Source organism: Aotus nancymaae, unplaced genomic scaffold (assembly GCF_030222135.1).
Source record: "Aotus nancymaae isolate 86718 unplaced genomic scaffold, 86718_ANA_hifiasm-v0.15.2.pri h1tg000043l, whole genome shotgun sequence".
In the NCBI taxonomy this organism is placed as follows: domain Eukaryota; kingdom Metazoa; phylum Chordata; class Mammalia; order Primates; family Aotidae; genus Aotus; species Aotus nancymaae.
The window spans coordinates 14094402-14116051 of record NW_026988457.1 but is presented as its reverse complement, the minus strand read 5'-3'; the positions used below and the strand labels follow the sequence as shown (position 1 = coordinate 14116051).

The 21650-nt window shown below is 39.5% G+C and overlaps 1 protein-coding gene across 1 annotated transcript in view; it reads left to right on the top strand.

The window, feature by feature from the left end:
• The first annotated feature begins 11613 nt into the window (after positions 1-11613).
• VWA8 (von Willebrand factor A domain containing 8) overlaps positions 11614-21650 on the top strand; it is a 421567-nt gene continuing 411530 nt past the window's right edge. The window contains exons 1-2 of the mRNA XM_012476777.2: positions 11614-11869; positions 19726-19803. Coding sequence (XP_012332200.2) covers positions 11707-11869; positions 19726-19803 — 241 coding nt within the window. The 5' untranslated portion in view covers positions 11614-11706. The remainder of the gene's footprint in view (positions 11870-19725; positions 19804-21650) is intronic.

The window sequence follows — 21650 nt, the reverse complement described above, 5'->3', positions numbered from 1 at the left end:
TTACCCCGTCATTATCCCTCCAAGGTAACCATGTTAACAGATTGGTATGTGACCCTCCACACCTTTCCTCACACTTACACAACACACACCAACAAAAGTACGTAGCTGGAACTATGCACTCATTTTCCTTTTACTGTTACGCCTATTGTGATTGATTGCTGTGATTACTATTCTGGCCATTACTCTGCAGCTTGTTTTGCTAACTTAATACGTCATGTACATCATTTATGGACAGTCATGTGAGGGAGAAACCTGCACCTAATTATCTGAGCCTAGGACCTATGTTATAAATAGAAATATATTTGTATTTCATTTATTTTATATATTTACTTTATAATTTCATTTTAATATTGATCTGTGCATAAATATTAAATATACATACAAAAATTGATTTGTGCCGAATTTTCTTATGCAGTGGTTAGGGGATTTAACATGCCCCTTTTCCAATTACCCTCAACTTTTAGCTATGGGGTATGAAACACATTATGGCATTTCTGCCATATTTTTGGGATTTCACTGGATTTGTGAAACAGCCTTAATAAGTAGTACAGATTTTGAAGAGGCAGGTGTGGTTGAGCCTCTGTTTTGGGCTGTAGATCATATTTTCTTCCTGCTCTAACGGTGTATACTAAGGAGAGGGAAAGGGAGTACTTGTTTGTGAGGAACCTGAAATATGTCAAAGAAGATGCCGGGCAGCTAGCTTGGAATCCTTAAGATTGCTAGTTGTCTGAGCTAGATGTCATTATCCACATTTTACTGGCATTAAACCAATAAAACCAAGGAAATGAAAGCTTTCACTAACATTAAACCAACCTTGCTGATTGTACTTCTTTTTGTACTCCTGCTTTCCCATTCAGATTTTACACTTCAAATGTTTTTGTTTTCTTTTTATGTAAAGTTACCACTTTTTCTCAAAATGGCATCCCTCGTCTTTTGTGGTTAACGATATCTCTAAAATCTGGTTTCCCTTTCACAATGTTACTTTTAGCTTTGGATGTCTTTTTCTTTTGATTTTCACATGTAATTAGTCACTTGATAATTCTTCCATAATGGCTTTTGAATTTAACCTTCTCATCACAACAGTCAAATCCCTAGTTACTTTTCATGTATATATGGGTAAGTTATTTATGCCCTGTAAGCCTAGGTGTTCCCATTTGTAAAACAGAAATAACAGTTCTGATACTTACTAATCACTCAGTAAAGGCTACCCAGGAGGCCGTTACGGAAAATAGAATTTACAACTAGTATGAAGCCTTTTTCTCAATCCCCTTATTTGCAGCCACTGAAGAAGGGGCCCTATTCGGACATCAGCTGGTATAGTGCAATCCATTTCTGGCACTAACCACCTGGAGTTAGTGCAGACCCCTTCAGTTAAAGGGCATTGGTCCAAATCAATACAGCCCTCACTTCAGATTGTCTACAAATCCAGAGGGGGTGGGTCTCACAATAATTCACTAAAATGACTCACAGAACTCAGGAAAGTTCTATATTTACAAAACAGTTTTATTATAAAGGCTACAAGGCAGGAAAGGCCAAATGAAGAGATACATAGGGTGAAGTCTTGGAGGGTTCCAAAGACAGAGATTTTATACTCTCTGCCACTCTGCTTTCTAGTGTGTTGAGGTGTTCATCAACCAGGAAGCGCCACTAAGCTTTGGCGTCCAGAGTTTTTTTGGGTTTTGGCCACATGATTGAGATCCATTTCCTATTCCCCTCCCCTTCCTGAAGGTCAGGAGGCTGGGCTGATATCATATGGTTCAAAGCCTCAACTCTTTAATCACATGGTTGATCTTTCTGAAATGATCAGCCTCTATCCTGAAACTATCTAGGGTTCCACTATGAATCACCTCATCAACGCAAACTGAAGAGTGTTCCCAAAGGCTCCTGGATAATAAACAGACTCCTATTTGGGCCAGGAACCCAGAACAAAGACCAGACAGATTATTGATTATATGACAGGCTTCAAAGCAAAGTTTGAAAACCACTGACCAATAGGTCAAACTCAAATTTCTAAATATAATGCAGACTAAATAGATCCTAAGTTCCATGAGGGCAGGAAACTGTCTTATTTACTATGGTTCCCCCGTGAATAGTGCAGTACAGGGCATATAGCAGGCACTCAATAATAATGTGTGGAAAAATTTCCTTAAATTCAATCATCTGTTGTCTAGGACCCTTTTTCCTAGTTCCTGTGAGCACCAATACATGTTTTCCCTTCCCCATGTATAGTCTAAGCTCCTGGAGGCCTCTGTACATTCTGACTAAAGATTTGGTAAATGCTCATAAACAAAGTAATCCTTCTTTATGAATAATCACAAAGCACGATGCCCAAAGAATGATTTACTTAACATGCTGCAGTAGTTTAAAAGAAAACAGATATCACACAATTTGCTCATAACACAAATAGTTCACAATGACGATTTTAGAAAATTACTTACGACTAAATTTTAGGGTCCCTTGTGTAATAGAGAAAAGACTATAAATGTTGAGTGTGTGTAGAATCAGTGGTTTAGAAAAAGAGTTAAGAGTCATCTGGGTTCTCAGAGGTAGATTTACATTTTAATACCAGATACATTTGCTAACATTTCTATTTCTCCAGTGATGGTCACTGTGTTTGGCATGAAGTCATATTAGATAATGAGGAACTACACTCTTTCTTTTCCTCCCACTCTCAACTAAAAATTTAAATGACTTTTTATTACAACCATTTGGGTCTAAGAAAAAGATCTCTTTGTAGCACACTGCCCACATCCATGACTATTTCCTCTTTGCCACCTATTTTGGTTCTGTTTTGCCCAGGTCTACCACTTCCTTCTTTAATCTCTATTTACCATATTGTGTTTTGAAAATTACCACTAATTAGTACTAACTAAATACTGTATCAAGCATCATCTCTAACACCTGGATCTATAGTCATAAAGTAAGTAACAAGCCTAGTAAGTGACAAAAATGGACAGGAAGTGACAGAAAATGACTAAAATTTAAGTATAAGAGAAACTAATTATCACCTCATATGAATTAGGAAAGGCTGGTATTAAAAAAAAACAGAAAATAACAAATGTTGGTGAGGATGTGGAGAAATTAGAACCCTTGCACACTGATGGTAGGAATGTAAAATGGTACAGCTGCTATGAAAAACAATATGGTGCATTCCTAAAATAGTTAAAAATAGTATTACCATATGATACAGCAATTCTACTTCTGGGTATGTACCCAAAAGAATTAAAAGCAGGAACTAAAAGAGAGATTTGTACACCCATGTTCATAGCAGCTTTATTCACAATAGCCAAATGTTCGTAACCCAAGTGTCCATCAACAGATGAATGGATAAACAAATTGCAGTGTATACATAAATGAAATATTATTCATCCTTAAAAAGGAAGGAAATTCTGACGTGCTACAACATGGAAGAATCTTGAGGACACTATGTTAAGTTAAATAAGCCAGTCACAAAAGGACAAATACTATATGATTTAATTTATATGAGGTGACGGTCAATTTTATGTGTCAAGTTGACTGGGCTACAGGGCACCCAGATATTTGGTCAAACATTATTCTAGGTGTGCCTGTGTGGATGTTTTTGGATAAGATTAACATGTGAACCCGTAGACTGAGTAAAGCAGATGGCCCTTCCTAGTATGGGTGGGCCTCATCCACTCAGCTGAAGGTCTGAATAGAACAGAAAAGCTGAATCTCCCTCCAGCAAGAGGAAGCTCCTCCTGCCTGGCTGCTTCAGCTGGGACAGCACATTTTTCGTGCCTTCAGATTTGAATGCATCTTGAGCCTACTGGCTTTCAGACTGGAACTTACACCATTGGCTTTCTTGGGTCTCCAGTTTGTCAAGTGCAGATCGCAGAACTTGTCAGCCTCCATCATTGTGTGAGCCAACTCTCTAAGTCTCTCTCTCTCTCTTTCTGAAATTACATGTTGATTTTGTTTCTCTGGAAAACCCTGACTCTGGAGAAACCCTGTGTCTCTGGAGAACCCTAATATATTTGAAGTACCCAGAGTAATCAAATTTGTAGAGACAAAGTGCAGAATGGTGTTGGGCAGGGGCTGGGAGTGGGGCAAATGGGGAATTATTAATTAATAGGTACAGAGTTTCTGTTTTGCAAGATGAAAAGAGTCGTCTGGTTGAAATGTAGCAATGGTAGCACAACAATGTGTAAGTATTTAATGCCACTAAACTGTACATTTGAAAATGGTTAAGATAGTTAATTTTATATTGCATGTATTGCATCATAAGTTTTAAAAAATATGAAAACAACTATCTTATTAAACATACCAAAGTTAGCTGTGATGACAATAACCAGATGCAACACCATAACTGTCTTTGTATTATCCATCAACCTCGTTATCTATGGATTGTGTTATGAAAGATGGTTTTGGTGGGAGTAATGGTGGTCTTCAGTGCCCTTTGCTAATTTCTCAGACTTTTTAAGAATGTAGAAAAAAAGAAATTCATTTAAGAAATACTTAATGAGTACTTACTCTGCCAGGCAGTGTGTGAGGCACTTTGGATATAGTGCTCAGCCGGACCATCCTTCTGAAGCTTAGGTTCCACTGAATGGGAGAGACAATAAAAGGTAAACCCAAAGTACTTATAGATTGTGACAAGAGAAAGTGATATTTATGTGCAGTTGCAGACTTTGAGGGTGCCAAGTGAAGGGAATTTCCGCAAGCTTACAGAGTAACGAAATAGGAGATGCTATGTTTCCATCTATAAAATAAGAGGCTAATATTCTATGATGACTAGATCCTTTTAACAGTTATTTTGAGGATAAATACACGGATCAAGGAAAATAATTTCTAAAATAAACAGACTACTTATTGAAAACTTGGACATGAGTTTTTATCAATTAACTATATACACTATGGATTGACAATTTTAATGAAATCTTATAGATCATTCTTTTTTTAAAAAAGGAATTTCTAGGCCGGGTGCAGTGACTCACGCCTGTAATCCCAGCACTTTGGGAGGCTGAGGCGGGCAGATCACCTGAGGTCAGGAGTTTGAGACCAGCCTGGCCAACATAGTGAAACCCCATCTCTACTAAAAATACAAAAATTAGCCAGCTGTACTGGCAGGTGCCTGTAATCTCAGCTACTCAGGAGGCTGAGGCAGGAGAATCACTTGAACCCAGGAGGTGGAGGTCGCAGTGAGCCAAGATTGTGCCACTGCATTCCAGCCTGGGCAACAGAGCAACACTCTGTCTCAAAAAAAAAATTAATTTAAAAAAATAAAAAGGAATTTCTAAAAAGCCTCCAAATTATTTTCTTGATAAACTTATATGTGGTGAGGTAGATTTGTTGTTGTTGTTCTCACACCAAACTCATTATTAGAACAATTGACATGACAGGTATTATATCAGAATTAAAAGATGGCTCTGGGAAAATGGGTCCCAAAATGCTAGAGAGCATGAACTAGAGATACCTAGGCCAACTCTGTTCTCCATTGCTGGTCTTTGCTGATGCAGGAGTGAAGCCAAAGATCCAAAGAGCCCGATATTGTAAATATTTCTTCCTGAATAATAACACAGGCTTTAAATGCAATGCAAATTATAATGCTACAAGAATTGAACTTTCCTTGCTAGGTAGGACTGTACCTTGAGTGGACAATAGTGCTGGAAGCATGTGTTCCCATTAGATACTTGGTGAGGAGGGCAAGGGAAATACACACGTGTGGCCACCTTGCTTCCACCAGGATTTTTTCTTCTTTGTTAATGAGTTCGGAACTGGATGTAACTTACAGCTATAATCTACAGCCCACTCTATTTTTACACATATAGAGAGGCATTATGAAGTGATCAATACCAAGGACAGCCACATCTCCCATTCAAGCAACTCCTACCAAGGCTTCAGCGGTAAGAGATGGTGTCAGTCATTATTCTTGGAATTAGGAGCAATAGAAAGCTATGACAAACTTACTTGTATACATTAAGTCAGGGTTTATTTACTCATGGATGTCCAAAGCAATGTTTCAGATTGGGGTGATTCATAGTTCAAAGTATATTGCCAGGACATTTTGTTCCCCTTGGTCTTAATCATTTGTTTTGCCTTTCTCTTGTCTCAATCAAGCTTTTCTTGAATTAAAGCCAAGATGTCCCTGGCAGTTCTGAACTTATATAGGGCTATAAGCACCCATAATCTTAGTAAGAAAGAGTCCCTGCACCCTTATCCATCTCTGACAAAGCTTTCTGATTGGTGCTGGGTCAAGGACTATGAGACCAAATAATATGCCCAACCTGTGTGCCTGGTGAGGTGGAGTTAGGTGATGGACAGCATCACTTGGTATGCAAGATGCACGTGTTACTTCCATTAGAGAAGCAGAAGGAGTGGTCTAGCAGGCAGATATGACAGAATATCTAGTCAAGAGAGAAACATAGACATTGCTCCTTTGGAGGAAAAGGGATGGAATACCAATGTGCCCTTTTATACACTTCTTCATATGCAATGAAAAATAATTAATATAGTAATCCAGACTTCTAGACACTCCTCAAACACTGAATTTACATTTAATGCCCATTTAAAATACTTTAAGTTACGGAGTTGCCTAACTTCTAAAGATTGGTTACTCGAATTGTTAATATTTCCTGAATACTGACCACGTGCCAGGTGTTTTGCTAGATACTTTACATTTGTTATTGAAGCCTCACAACACTCGATTAAATATTATCATAAATGTTTTACAGATGAAAACATTGAGGTGCAGAAAAAGTAGCAATTTGGCTAATGTCATACAACTAGAAATGATGAGATGTGATTGAAGCCCAGATTTGCCTGGTTCAAAAGCCCATAGTCTTCTTTGTATTTATTCCTTAGTTAAATCCATTTGCTCACATGGATTTGAGCTGCCTAAGTGTGATTAAGGGAAAAAGTAATGTAAGTTGGCAACCTACTAGAGAGTGTCAGTATTCTTAGTATGCAAAAAGCCTTAAAATTAGTTAGAAAAATACTTCAAAAAATATAAAAGGGAGAATTAGATAAATAATAACTAAAAATACAAATTACTTCAAACTTAGGAAAAAATATTTATGCTTACTGGTAATCAAAGGGATAAAAATAAAAACACCCATCTACCTGGCCAGCATTTTATCTCTCTCCAAACAAGTCCCTCTAGCCCCTGTTTCCCACCTGTCCTCTCTGGCCCTGCAGCAGGCATACGTAAATTGAAAGAGGCTAGGAATGGTGGCTCATGCCTGTAATCCGAGCACTTTGGGAGGCCAAGGCAGGAAAATGACTTGAGCTCAGGAGTTTAAGACCAGCCAGGGCAACATAGTGAAAACTTGTCTCTACAAAAAAATACAAAAATTAGCCAGGCATGGTAGTACATGCCAGTAGTCCCAGCTGCTAGGGAGGCTGAGGTGAGAGAATCGCCTGGACCCAGGAGGTAGAGGCTGCAATGAGCTGTGATCATGCCACCGCACTGCAGTCTGGGCAACAGAGCCAGATCCTGTCTCAAAAAAAAAAAAAAGAAAAGAAAAGAAAAGAAAGAAAGAGCAACAAGAGGTCAGTCTTGGAGTATGAAAGAGACATTTTCCTTTTTTTTTTTTGTTTTTTGGAGATGGAGTTTTGCTCTTATTGCCCAAGCTGGAGTGCAATGGTGCCATCTCGGCTCACTGCAACCTCCACTTCTCGGGTTCAAGTGATTCTCCTGCCTCAGCCTCCCGAGTAGCTGGGATTACAGGCATGCACCATCACACCTGGCTAATTTTTCTGTATTTTTAGTAGAAACAGGGTTTCACCATGTTAGCCAGGCTGGTCTGGAACGTCTGACCTCAGGTGGTCCACCTGCCTTGGCCTTCCAAAGTGCTGGGATTGCAGGCGAGAGCCACCGCGCCCAGCCATGATTTTTCTTTTTCCCTCCCATCCTATAAAGAACAGTTGTCCAGCTTCATGACTGAAATGGGTGATGTCTTATAGGTACTACTAAAGATGTATATTCTTGGGCCCTTTCAGACCTGTTTTCAATCAGACATAGCATGGAAAGATTATTGGTTGCATTTTCATCAAGTTACATTAATGTGGTATATAAAAAATATTCCTCCCAAATTCTGGAAAGAGCTTGACAGTCAATACTAGCTTTTGGTAGAGTGATTTTTTTTTTTTTTTTTTTTTGAAACAGAGTCTTGCTTTCTTTGTTTCCCAAGCTGGAGTGCAATGGTGCAATCTTGGCTCACTGCAACCTCGCCTCCCGGGTTCAAGCAATTCTCTTGACTTACCCTCCGGAGTAGCTGGGATTACAGGCACCCACCACCATGCCTGGCTAATTTTTGTATTTCTAGTGGAGATGGGGTTTCGTCACGTTGGCCAGGCTGGTCTCAAACTCCTGACCTCAGGTGATCCGCCCACCTCAGTCTCCCATAGTGCTGGGATTACAGGAGTGAGCCACTGTGCCTGGCCAATAGTGCGATTTTTTAATAAGCATGTGATCAGACATTTTAGTGAGAGTTTGAGAGACTTTACACGGAGACTGTGATCAACATCTTTTAAAACATTGTGGTTCATCTTTAAAAACATTGTGAAGGTCCATTCTTTCCCATTTAGTCTCATTGCCATCAGCAGCTGTTCATCATTTCAAGTAGAGATTATTTTTACTGCCACATAGCTAGTACTTGATGCTTCCTGTCTTCCTAATTCAATTCATAGTACGTCACCACCTAAAACATGATCAAAAGTCCAGTAGCTGCCCAGTTTGCCCATCAGATGAAGTCCAACTTCATCCAGCTACTCAAGATTCTTCACTCTGTAACCTTTTCCTCCCGCTCTGCCAACACCTTCTACTACTTTCTAAAGATTAACCTTCTCATCTGGCTGGTCTCATGGTCCCTGTAACTTAACTCTGTCAGGACTCTAAGCCTCTACTTAGGCTCTATACTCCCCTCTTCTCTGTGTATCCAGTCCTTAATGGCATTCAAAGTTAAGCTCAGGTGCTATCTTTCCTTGGGCTCAAAATTCTCCTCCCCATTGTAGCTTTGTCACTCTAAAAAAACTTCACCATTTGTGCATTTCCTGGAGGTTAATGTGCAAACTCCTTCTCTTGGCATACACCATGGCCCCAGATTCTCTTTCTGGTCTAATTCTTACAAACTGTTACATATGCTTGACCTCTAGACACACCAAATCACTCTCTGATTCTCAATCATGCCCTGTACTTTCAGCTGTTCCTTTCTCTCTCTCTCTTTCTGTACATGATCTGTCTGCCAGATTTGACTTGTCTCAGCCTGACAAACTCTTGTATAATATATCCTACAAGAACCATTTCAAACACTATCTTCTCTGTGAAGCCTCGCCGACCTCCCCCAGGTGTAGCACTCCACTCCACAGTACCTTGAACCTAAATCTCTGACACGTGTTTTACTGTATTGCAATTCTTTATCTGTATATTTATCATCAATACTTAATGTGAGCCAATTGCTTCACAGTATCTAGCAGGGTACTGTTTATACAGCAGTTACTCAATAAATGTTGTTGTTGGGAGGCTGAGGCAGGAGGATCACTTGAGGCCTAGAGCTTGAGACCAGCCTGGGCAATGTTGCAAGACTCCTTCGCTACAAAAACAAAAACACGGTGGCACGGTGGCTCACACCTATAATCCCAGCACTTTGGGAGGCCAAGGCGTGTGGATCACCTGAGATCAGCAGTTCAAGACCAGCCTGGGCAACATGGTGAAATCCCATCTCTGCTAAAAATACAAAAATTAGCTGAGTGTAGTGGCTAAATACAAATCCCAGGTATTTGGGAGGCGGAAGCAGGAGAATCACTTGAGCCTGGGAGGTGGAGGTTGCAATGAGCTGAGATTGCACCATTGCATACCAACCTAGGTGACAATGCAAGGATCCATCTCAAACCCCCCAAAAAACTCCCCCCCCCCAAAAAAAAAAACTCACAAAAATTAGCCAGGCACAGTGGTGCATACCTGTAGTCTCAGCTACTAGGGAGGCTAAAGCAGGAGGATCACTTGAGCCCAGGAGTTTGAGGTTGCAGTGATCTATGATAGTGCCACTGCACTCCAGCCTGGGCAACAGAGTGAGACGTTGTCTCTAAAAAAATAAAACTAAGCAAAAAATGTTGTTGAATGCTCTAACTTGTGTCACTCTCTCTGTTGTCTTAACTCCAAGAGCTCTTAGTGCTTCTATCAGTCATTTTGCAAAACTGTCTTAGATTGTTCTCCCATTCTTTCAGGTGCTACTGAGTTCCAGTGAGATTAAATGGAGATGTCTTGACCAAGGTATTTAATTCTTCCAGCCTCAGTTTCTGCATCTGTAAAATGGAGGATAATAATAGTATCTCAATCAAAGCATTTTTATGTGGAGCATAAAGCATTTTCATAATTCATTGAAATCTTCAGCACAATGCTTGATGTATAGGATGTGCTCAAAGTGGGAAAAGCATTTTATAAACTTACATCCTAAATTTATGTCTTAGGGTTGCTATGAGGATTAAATGAGAAGATACACATGAAACCATGTCATAATGTATTGTGCAAATATTTATTACCTTTATTTTCACTGTCTCCTCATCTAGGTTAGAAGCTAGGTTCGGCCCTCTTTCCTCAAGTTCAAGTCCTTCCGCTGGATGCTCAAAGTCTTCCTTACCTAGCTTTGTTTGTCTTTTATAGCCTCCTCTCTATCACTCTCTTCTCAGCACCCATCACCGGGTTAGGTGCAGGGTAGGTGCTATGTATTTCGACAGTGGCAGCTCTAGAATTAGCAAGGTCTTTACCTGAAAGTGACGTCTTCTGCATTCTTTTTGTTTGATGTTTGCTTTGTATAACTTGTCTCAACATTTTGCCTTTGTCAATTCACCCGTGACTTTTTGGGGATGCAGTCTAATTATACTAGGCTTAGTTTGCTTTGTGGTAGGACCGTTTCCGATGCTGGAATGTATGAGAGGGAGGCAGCCTTAGCTAATGTCCTACTTTTTCCTTTACTAAAGACATAAATTATCTTTATATAACTCTTGTATTACAGCATGACTGGAAAAGTGCTTGATCTGGATCCTTTCTGATCTTTGAGCAACTTCCATCTATCATTAAGACGTGAATTTTTTCCTTAGAATTTAGGAAGCGGTAATCAAACACAGAACCACCACCAAAAGCACAAGGGGTAAAGCTTTCACGTACGGTTTGGAAACACTAGTGTGGTAACAATGAATCAAGATACTTGTGAAAGTGCCCATCATCTCGGGCATGTTTTCTCCATTTCCGAAATCTGAAGCTGAGTACAGCGAAAGCTGACTACACTTACTGGGCTCTTAACTAAGAAACGAAGCCTTGGTACAAGCATCTGAAGATCCACACCGACAGATGCTCCTAAAATCCTTGGCATTCCCTCAACTCCTGAGAGTTTATGGGATCACAGGACAACAGCGGGGTGCAGGCCTGGTGAATCCAGGTGAACAGTCTCAGGGACTGCGAGGCGCGTGCGGGATCCCAGAGCAGCAGCTCGGAGCACGCCACCGGCGCGGGCCGTCCCGGGACGGTGCCGGCTTTTTGGGCTGGAGCTCCGCAGGCTCCTTCCGCCCGCGTGGGCCGGGCCCGGCCGGGCCAAGGCTACTGAGTCGGCCGCGCCGGGGGAAGGAGTTTCCGGCGGACTCGGCTGGGTGCCGCTTCCTGTCCCCTTCTCCCCGCCGCCTGCCGCTGCCTGCCCGGGGCACAGCTCGACCCCGGGCCCCCTCGCCATCTCCGGTAGCGCCCCCGGCCCCATGCAATCCCGGCTCCTTCTCCTTAGGGCACCCGGAGGCCACGGCGGTCCGGCCTCGCGGCGCGTGCGGCTGCTCCTGCGGCAGGTGGTGCGGCGCGGGTCGGGTGGCGACTGGCAGCGGCCGGAGGTCAGACTGCTGCACGCCGGCGCGGGGGTCGACACAGGTAACCCGAAGTGCACCCCTGTCCTCCCTGGTGCCCCTGCGCTCCGTGCCAGGCCCCCCACGCAGCCGCCCCTCCTCTCTGTAGCTTCGCTGCACTTGGACCGCTTGCTTGAGCAGGGAGCTGCAAGATCGAGTTTCTAGTCCCGACCTCGGTGCTAACTGCTGTGTGACGTGGTGGGCAAGGCGCTCGCACTCTCTGGGCCTCATTCTGCAACCCGAAGGGTCTCAACTAAGATTTCTGATAACCTAGGATAGTGATTTCTCGTTCCTCTGCAGCAGCTTTTACCCCCAGAATTCTGACTTCGATTATGATACTCGTAGAGGTTAATGCCGCAGCCCGCTGGAATTGTTGAAAGCTGGACTTGACCTTGCACTCTGAGCCTCAAGGGCCTGGAAGCCGGTCTGTGTCACGTTCTAGCCAGGGCTTGTGGCGGCTTAGAAGGGAACTTTCTCGCCAAAGAACCCATAGTTCACGGTGTTTTAAATGCATCCCCGAGCCTTTCCACGTTTTACAGGAGTTTTCCTTCCTTTAAGTTTCACATAATTCTTACAGCTGACAGTTACACCTTAATTTAGTTAAAACTTTTGCCTCTACAATTGAGGTAATTGAAACCTAGAAGAGAAAAGTGATTTGCTGAACACACAACTAACTAGTCACTATGTTAGAATCACATGCTTTGATTTTCTAAGCTCAGTATTTTTTTGCTCTACTTGAGCTGGTTTTAGGAATTCTTTTTCTTGTGTATTGGTGGAGTTAGAGTTACTGCGATGGTTAAGGAAAGGATGTCTGTTGTTGCTGACCTTGAATGGTCAAGTGATTCTGGACAAGACTGTCAATGTCAGTACTGCTTAGAATAACAGGTTTTCACTACGAAATTGTAGGTTTCATTGTCCTCTTGCATTCTGCCCCACAACCCTCAGTTTTCCTAGCTAAGAAATGAGCATATTTAGGTCCTATGTATTTCATTTCATTCATTCAACACATACGTGTCCCTCCCTCCCCCCCGCCGCCCTCCCGCACCGTCCCCCACCGTAGTGTTGCAATTTCAAATTTTGCTTTTTGTCTTTTTTGTTTTTACTCAATTATTATCAGTTCTAGGCTGTTTATTATTTTGTTTTTTAAATTTTTTGTGTCGTCTTTGTTTTTTGCTCCTTTGCCCTAGAAGGCAGAGGTCAAAGGTGGGAGTGTAGCATAAACTATAGGTTGAGTTTTGGAGTTAAACAATCTGGATTGGAATCCACTTGTAGACTATCTAACCATGGGCCGTTGAGGGTAGGTTACTTAACTTAGTGTCCCAGTTTTCTTAACTATAAAATGATAAGAAGAATTATCTATTAGGGTTGTTGTGAGGATTCATTAATTAATATAATCTGTGGAACATATTAATGCTCAATAAAAGTTAGCTTTTTTATTATTCTTAGTATGTGTATTTTTAGCTATTTGAGAATTATTCTGTTTTCTTGCCTTTAGAAGACATTAAACCAGGTGCTTTTAGATTCAGAACTGTCCAAACTATCTGAGTAGGCAGATTTAGCAGAGTGAATTGACATGATCTTTTTAAAAGCAATTGTTCTTTGTACATGGATAATACATGTTGATTGTAAAAACATTGGAAACACAGGAGGGTGTGAATTTTTAAAGTCTGTATTATATACATATTGGTAGATTAGTTGTAAATGTCCTCAAATTTTGTTATAGCCAGCAAGTCAAAGTATAGGCTTTGCTTCAAATGTGAGAGTCATGGACATATTACAAGGAACATATTATCTTTTTTGACTCAGTCATTGACTCTGGCAGGATCAGACCACAAGAAGTAAATTATGAAGGTGTGAGGACTGGCTAAATGCAACTGGGAACCCACCCGAGAGTCTGGACTCAAGTAAACAATTGTGAGCCAGGTAAATGGACAGTACACTTTTGGCTACTCTGAGGCATGAGAGTAAGGCCATCAAGATGAGAGTTGTCCCATTTTGAATCAGAGATCAGACACAGATAAGTGTAAAACTACAAATAGCAATAGGCCACAATGAATTACATCTTATGTTGGGAAAATGCTCTCAGCTGCACTCATACATGTGACCAGTAACTGATTATCCCCTCTCTGTGTAATTGACATTGCTTCCTAATAGTTTGAAAAAAGAACAACAAAGTTCATAAATAATAGATTTAAGTTATATACTGGTATTACTTTTCCTGGAGTATTTGTTTTATTTATCTATATATTCCTTTGGTGCCTGCCAACACTTTGTACGTAATAAGCATTCAGTGGCTTATTGTGTGAAAGTTCATACAGAGAAGGAGCAGGAGAGTCTGGAATTGCCTATTTGTTCTCAAGACAGGACCTTTGTTAAGCCCGATAAGCAGAAGGAAAGTAGGCCATTTATGTTAAAAACAAAATAAGTAAACTCAACCCCAAACCCCTTGCTTTTTATCCTTTGCTGTCAGATAGTATTATCTATAATTGTAAATAATTTATATCTCTTTATACTTCAATTAAAATTACTGTCTCTTGGTTTTAAGAGCAAAGAGGTTAACAAGGTTAACGAGGATAGCTACTACAGAAAGTTTTCAATAAAGATTATTGTAGTGTTTTTACAGATGGAGCCAAGGAAATTGTTTCAGTGGGACTCTGATATTAAATGGATTCAAATATACTATAGATCAAATGATAAACCTAGAAGCATAACTCTGTATAATTACATCATGACATTTTAGTGCTTTCCTTTAACACCATTATCATTAAAGGGATTCACAGTTTTTTCTTTATGACTCTTGTATATGAAGTAAATTTGTTTATAGAAATACGCTAAAATACTTTCACATAGCAATCTGTTTATTGTAGAAGAGTGATAAATACAAATTCCCTAAAACATAATCCTCCCGCCCAAATTTATAATTATCAATTTTTAAGCATGAATCCTATTAGATTACAAATACACGTATAATTATTTATTTTCTTATTTTTGAGATGGAGTCTCACTCTGTCACCCAGGCTGGAGTGCAGTGGTGCGATCTCAGCTCACTGTAACCTCCATCTCCTGGGTTCAAGCAATTCTCCTGCCTCAGCCTCCCAAGTAGCTGGGACTACGGGTGTATACCGCTGTATTAGTCCGTTCTCACACTGTTATAAAGACATACCAGAAACTGGGTAATTTATGAAGAAAAAGAGGTTTCGTGGATTCACAGTTTCACATGGCTGGGGAGGCCTCACAATCATTGTGGAAGGTGAAGGAGGAGAAAAGTCACGTCTTATATGGCGGCAGGCAAGAGAGCTTGTGTAGGGAAGCTACCCTTTATAAAACCATCAGACCTCATGAGACTTATTCACTACCACGAGAACAACACAGGAAAAACCTGCCCCCATGATTCAGTTACCTCTCACTGGGTCCCTCCCATGACACATGGGGATTATGGGAGCTACAATTCAAGGTGAGATTTGGGTGGGGACACAGGCAAACCATATCAGCCACCCCAGTTAATTTTTATGTTTTTGGTAGAATGAGGTTTCACCATGTTGGCCAGGCTCGTTTTGAACTCCTGACCTTGAGTGATCCTCCCACCTTTGCCTTTCAAAGTGCTGGGATTATAGGTGTGAGCCACTGTGCCTGGCTGACATGTATATTTATACAGATACATGTTTTTTTTTTTAAAAGAAATGGGACCATATATGTTTTATAATTATCACATCCATTATTGAGAACATATTAACATGGTAATAGATCATTGTAGATGATTACTTAAAATAGGTATTAAGTTTATATGTTTGTCCATATAATTTATTTTACTGATCTCTCATTCTTGGACATTCACGGTGTCTAAAATATATAAACAATGCAATAAACATCCATCTACATGAAGTTTTCTAAGATTATATCCTTGGGCTCTAATAGGATTAGATGGTAATAACTTCGGGGAGGGGAAATATAGAACTGTGGCTTCAACTGAGAAATAGAGTGTAAAGAGGAAAGAACTATACTATGGTTTGGGTCTAAGCTTTGTATTTATCGGGTATTGAACCTTGGAGAAATTAACTACTTTGAACCTCCAGTAGGTTATTTTGACCCTGACGATGTTCTGATGCCATTGTGTATTCAAGAATTTAACAGTAAAGTCTCAGAACAATGGTAAGCTTATAAATCATTAGGCAAACCCACATTAGGGGGTGTATAGACTAGTGTGGGAATTACTGTTATATTTAGTATTTTCTTGGGTCTAAGTTTAGTATATATAAAAATAATGACCAATAGTTCTTCACCTAAGGTGATTTCTCCCCCTCAGGGGACATTTGGCAATGCCTGGATATTTCTTTTTGGTTGTCAGAACTAGGAGGGAGGGATGCTACTGGCATCTAGTGGGTAGAGGCCAGTGATGCTGCTAAACATTACATGACACACAGGACAGCTCCTCACAACAAAAAATTATCTGGCCGAAAATGTTCATAGTGCCGCTGTTGAGAAAACCCTGCATGAAACCAATTTCTTTGTCAATGCTGCTGTTAAAAACTTTAGACTCACTATACTTAAAAGAGTTTAAGCACAGAACAATTTGTGAATTGGGCAGTACTCAGAACCAAAATAAGCTCAGAGAGCTCCATTCTGCAACGTGAGCAGGCAGCATTTATGGATAGAAAATGGAAGTGAGGTACAGAAACAGCTTACTTGGCTATAACTCAATGTTTGCCTTACTTGAACATGGTTTCATCAGTTGGCAGCCTGTGGTTAACTGAAGCTCAGCTGCTCAGATTGGCTAAGACTCATCTATTTGTTACCAAAGTATACTCCTAAGGTCTGGTTTCAGTTAATTTACATACAAAGTTATGTTGCAGTTCATTGCATAAGGACTCCAAGTATGGAGGCATTCTTAGGCCAAATTTGGTTTAATTTAACAATTTGTCACATTTGGTCAGCCTCTCAATTTTGAGAGATTCACCAAAACTTTGGGCATTGTTGCTGTTCTCTGTCACCAACTTAATGGACTTACTTGGTCTGCTATGGAATTCACAAGTCATGATGTCACATCAGTTGAATAATTCTTTATGTTTTTGCTGTTCTGGTCAAAATGAGACCATTGAATGCTCAATGAATGGCTGCAAACAAACATTTAAGACTTGAGAGGACATATGGTTTACCAGAATGGCTACTATGCACATTCTCAGGAGAAAAATAAAGACTGAAGTGTACTTCTTAACAGGAGCCCCTATGAACTGAACCAATCAGAAATCAAACAAGGTTTAGGCACTATGGACAGTTCAATAGTATTTGATTCCAGTTCAAGTAAACCCACAGTTTACTTGAAAAAAGGCATACATTAGCTTCTTTTGCCTAAATTATGTTACCCATTGTCTTATAAGTATTCTTATTCCCCTTTAGAGAGTATTTAAACTACTTCACTTAAATAAATCATTACAAATGGCTTGACTTATAATGCATGTTAGTAGATGGGATGTTCTCAAAGGAGAAAATCATTAGAGTTTAAAAACAATACTTAAGAAAATATTTAATTTAAAATTATAGGTATTCATTTGTCAAATATTTATTGAATATCTGATAGGTTTCAGGTACTGGGGATAAAATGATGATTAAAACATGCCCTGCACCACGAAAAAAAGAGTCTTGTAGACTGAAAAATAGTTTTCAAACATTTTTCTTATTTATTTGCTAGCAGGACTTTTGAAATATGTATTCCTTTGAACACATATTTTTAGGTTGATAGCTAAAGTTTTCCTGGTAAGTATAAATAGTTGCAAAAGATGACATTTCCAGTGTGTTGTAAATATTGGCATTTAAAAGAAAAAAATATTACAAATTCTGAGTATATCTTTTAAGTGGAAATAGAATATCCTATCTCTATTTTGGGAGTGGATAAAAAAACTCTTTAATTGTTAGAAAATGTATATTCACTTATTTCCTTGAATTCGTATTTCCATTACAAAAGCATAAATCAGATCTCATGCTAGCAAAAAGATGAATGGAGTCATCAATTTGTGCTAGAGGAAAAGTTAGGGAAGGTTCAATGAGGAGATGAAGATATTTCAGTAGTAGTTGGGTAGAGGGCAAGTGGTGTGAGAGAAAGATGTGGAAGACCTTCGAGGTTGAGGAAATAAAGTGTTAGTCACTGAGATAGGAATACAAGAGGTGGAGCTGGTTAGAGGTGTGTTGTATGGTTGGACACATACAACAGACAATATGGAATTTTGTTTCTGTATGTTGAAGTTGAATTGTCTGTGGAATATCTAGGTAAAGTGTCCAATAGGCTACTGGCAGGTATGAAACTCAAGAGAGAGATCTAAGCCAAAGTAGACATTAAAGAGTTAGTTGTATATGGTGTTTGGAGAGTACCCTTAATTAAAAAAAAAAAAAGAAAAAGAAAAAGTTAGTTATATGGGGGTCAGACTTGGGCCATTGGTATCGATTATATGACTCAGGAATGTGTAGTGTGGTAACAGAAGATGACCAAGAGCATCAATGTTTAAGGCAGGGATCGCAGATGCCTGGTCCATATGAATGTCATAACTTTTCCCTTTTATCTATAGCAGATGTGGCTCGTTGATCACCACCCTGTTTCCCAATGAGTTCAATTTCCGTAGTGATTTATTTTTTGGATTTTTTTTTAGAAGCCTGTTGCTTGATTTCCACATGTTTGGGGATTTTCCAGTTACCTTTTGTTACTGATTTACAGTTTAATTCCACTGTGGTAAAAGAAAACAATTCATATGATTTCCATCCTTTAATTTTCTTTTACTTTTTTTTTTTTTTTGAGACAGAGTTTCACTCTTGTTGCCCAGGCTGGAGTGCAAGGGTGTAATCTCGGCTCACTGCAACCTCCGCCTTCTGGGTTCAAGAGATGCTACTGCCTCAGCGTCCTGAGTAGCTGGGATTACAGGAGTGCACCACCACACCCAGCTAATTTTTGTATTTTTGGTAGAGATGGGTTTTGCCATACTGTTCAGGCTGGTCTCTAACTCCTGACCTTAAGTGATCCACCCGCCTTGGCCTCCCAAAGTGCTGGGATTACAGGCATGAGCCATGGCACCTGGCCAATTCTTGGCATTTATGCCACTGGAGCTTTATTCCTTTTATGCACCTAGAAATATTGAAGTTTGAGGATATGTGGCTGGATAATTTGAAATTGCATGTAGTAAAAATAAGGGTGTACAAAGCTATGTGAAAAGGTTGAGGATATGTGTTAAAGATAACACTCTATGGGCTGGGCATGGAGGCTCAGGCCTGTAATCCCAGCAATTTAGGAGGCCAAGGCAGGCGGATCACTTGAGATCAGGAGTTTGAGACCAGCCTGGCCAACATGGTGGAACCTCATCTCTACTAAAAATACAAAAATTAGCTGGATGTGGTGGCACATGCCTGTAATCCCAGTTACTCAGGAGGCTGAGACAGAAGAATCACTTGAACTCAGGAGGCAGAAGTTGCAGTGAGCTAAGATTGCATCACTGCACTCCAGCCTGGGTGGCAGAGTGAGACACCATCTTCAAAAAAGAAAATATTTACTCTAGGGATGCTTTGAATGATCTTAAACAAAATGCATTCTTCTGTATTGTTTTTGCCTATATTAATGTTGCTATTCATGAAATAAAGCTTGTTGATGTATTTTATCGTGGTTTTGTTTGTTTGCTAACATAGCATTTAACGTGAATTTCACTGATGCCTCACTTCTCTTTTATTCATACATACTTTGGATATAAGTTTTAGAGCATAGTGCCTGACATATGGACAGCTGTGTAGTACATTTCTGTAACATCCCTCTCTGTAGGTCAGGACAAGTATTGTTGCTAAAGGCATAGTCTATGGTTTTCTCATTTGTCTCTTATAATACTCTGTTTTTTAAAATTCTCTTTTTAGGTGATACAGTTAATATTGGAGATGTATCCTACAAGTTGAAAATTCCTAAGAATCCAGAACTTGTGCCACAGAACTACAGTAAGAAATATTTATTAATATATGAATGAATAACTTTTAACTTTTCATTATGGGAATTTTCAAAGTTAATAAAGCTAGAGAGAATAGTATAAACTCAATGTTTTTATCATCCAGCTTCACACAGTTATCAGTATTATGCCAATCTTCTTTTAACTGAATTTTGTTCTGGAGTATTTAAAACTTATCTTGGATATCCTATCACTTCATCCATCAATATTTCAGTAGAAACATTTATATTTCTCAGATTCTACTGTTTCTTTTTTACCTGGAATAAGATTTATATATAATGCACAGATTTTAAGTATTTGTTTTGGTTGGTTTTGACAATTTTATACACCTGTATAACCACCAAGATTACATTTATCATCCCGAATGTTCTTTTGTGTTCCTACCCTTTTACCTTGCCCTGTAAATCACTGTTCTGTTTTTTTTTTTTTTTTTTTTTACGATGGTAAATTAGTTTTGCTTATTCTTTAGCTATATATAAATGAATCACATGGTGTGGTTATATGTGTGTGTGACTATTTTTTTTCTCATGAAGATCATTAATTTGAGGTTCATGTATGTTGCTATACCTATCAGTTTGTTTTTAGTTTTTTAGTTCCTGAATAGTGTTCCATTGTATAAACATAGCAGTTTGTTTATACTTTCTTGTATTGATAGACATTTGAATGGCTTTCATTTTAAGCCTGTTGTGAACATTCCTGTACGATTCTTGTAGTTACCAGTTTTTACTTCTCTTGAGTAAAAAGCTAGGAGTTGAATTGATATGTCATACTGTAGATGCCTATTTAACTTTTTAACACACTGCCAAACAATTCTCCAAAGCAGTTGTAGCATTTTACCTTTGACTGACAGTGATGTTCTACATCTTTGTCAACGTGGGTATTTCTTGTCTTTTAAATCTTAGTCTGTTAGGTGTAAAAAAGTAACTCATCATGGTTATTGATTTATAACAGCTTTACTGAGATATAATTCATATACCATAAAATTCACCTTTATATATTGTACAAGTCATTGGTTTTAGTATATTCAGAACTGTGCAACCATACTATTATCTAACATTTTCATCGCCCCATGAAGAAACTTTATACTCATTAATAGTCATTCCCCATTTTCTTTCTTCTCTCTCCTAACCTTTAGCAACCATGAATATACTTTCTGTTTTTATAGATTTGTCTATTTTGGACATTTTATAAAATGGGGATCATATAATATGTAGCCAGTGTATCTAGCTTATCTTACTTAGCATAATGTTTTCAAGGTTTATTGATGCTGTAGTTCATTGCCTTTTATGGCTAAATTATATTCCATTGTATGGATATTCCACATTTTGCTTATCCCTTCATCAGCTGATGGACATTTGGATTGTTTCCACTTTGGGACTGTTGTGAATGCCACTCCAAATATCCACATGCAAATTTTTGTATGGACATGTTTTCAACTTTCTTGGGTTTTACCTAGAAGAGAAATTGCTAGGTCATTTGGTAACTCTATGTTTAACATTTCGAGAAATTACCAAATTTTTTTTTTTTTTTTTTTTGAGACAGGGTCTCACTCTGTGGCCCAGGCTAAAGTGCAGTGGTGTGATGTCAGCTCACTGCAGCCTCCCCCTCCCAGGTTCAAGCACTTCTCCCACCTCAGCCTCTCCGGTAGCTGGGACTACAGGTGTAGGCTACTATGCCCAGCTAATTTTTTTATTTTTTGGTAGAGATGGGGTGTCAGTGTGTTGATTAGGCAGGTCTCAAACTCCTGACCTCCGGTGATCTGCCTACCTCAGCCTCCCGAAGTGCTGGGTTTACAGGCATGAGCCACTGCACTTGGCCACCAAAATGGTTTTCAAATCA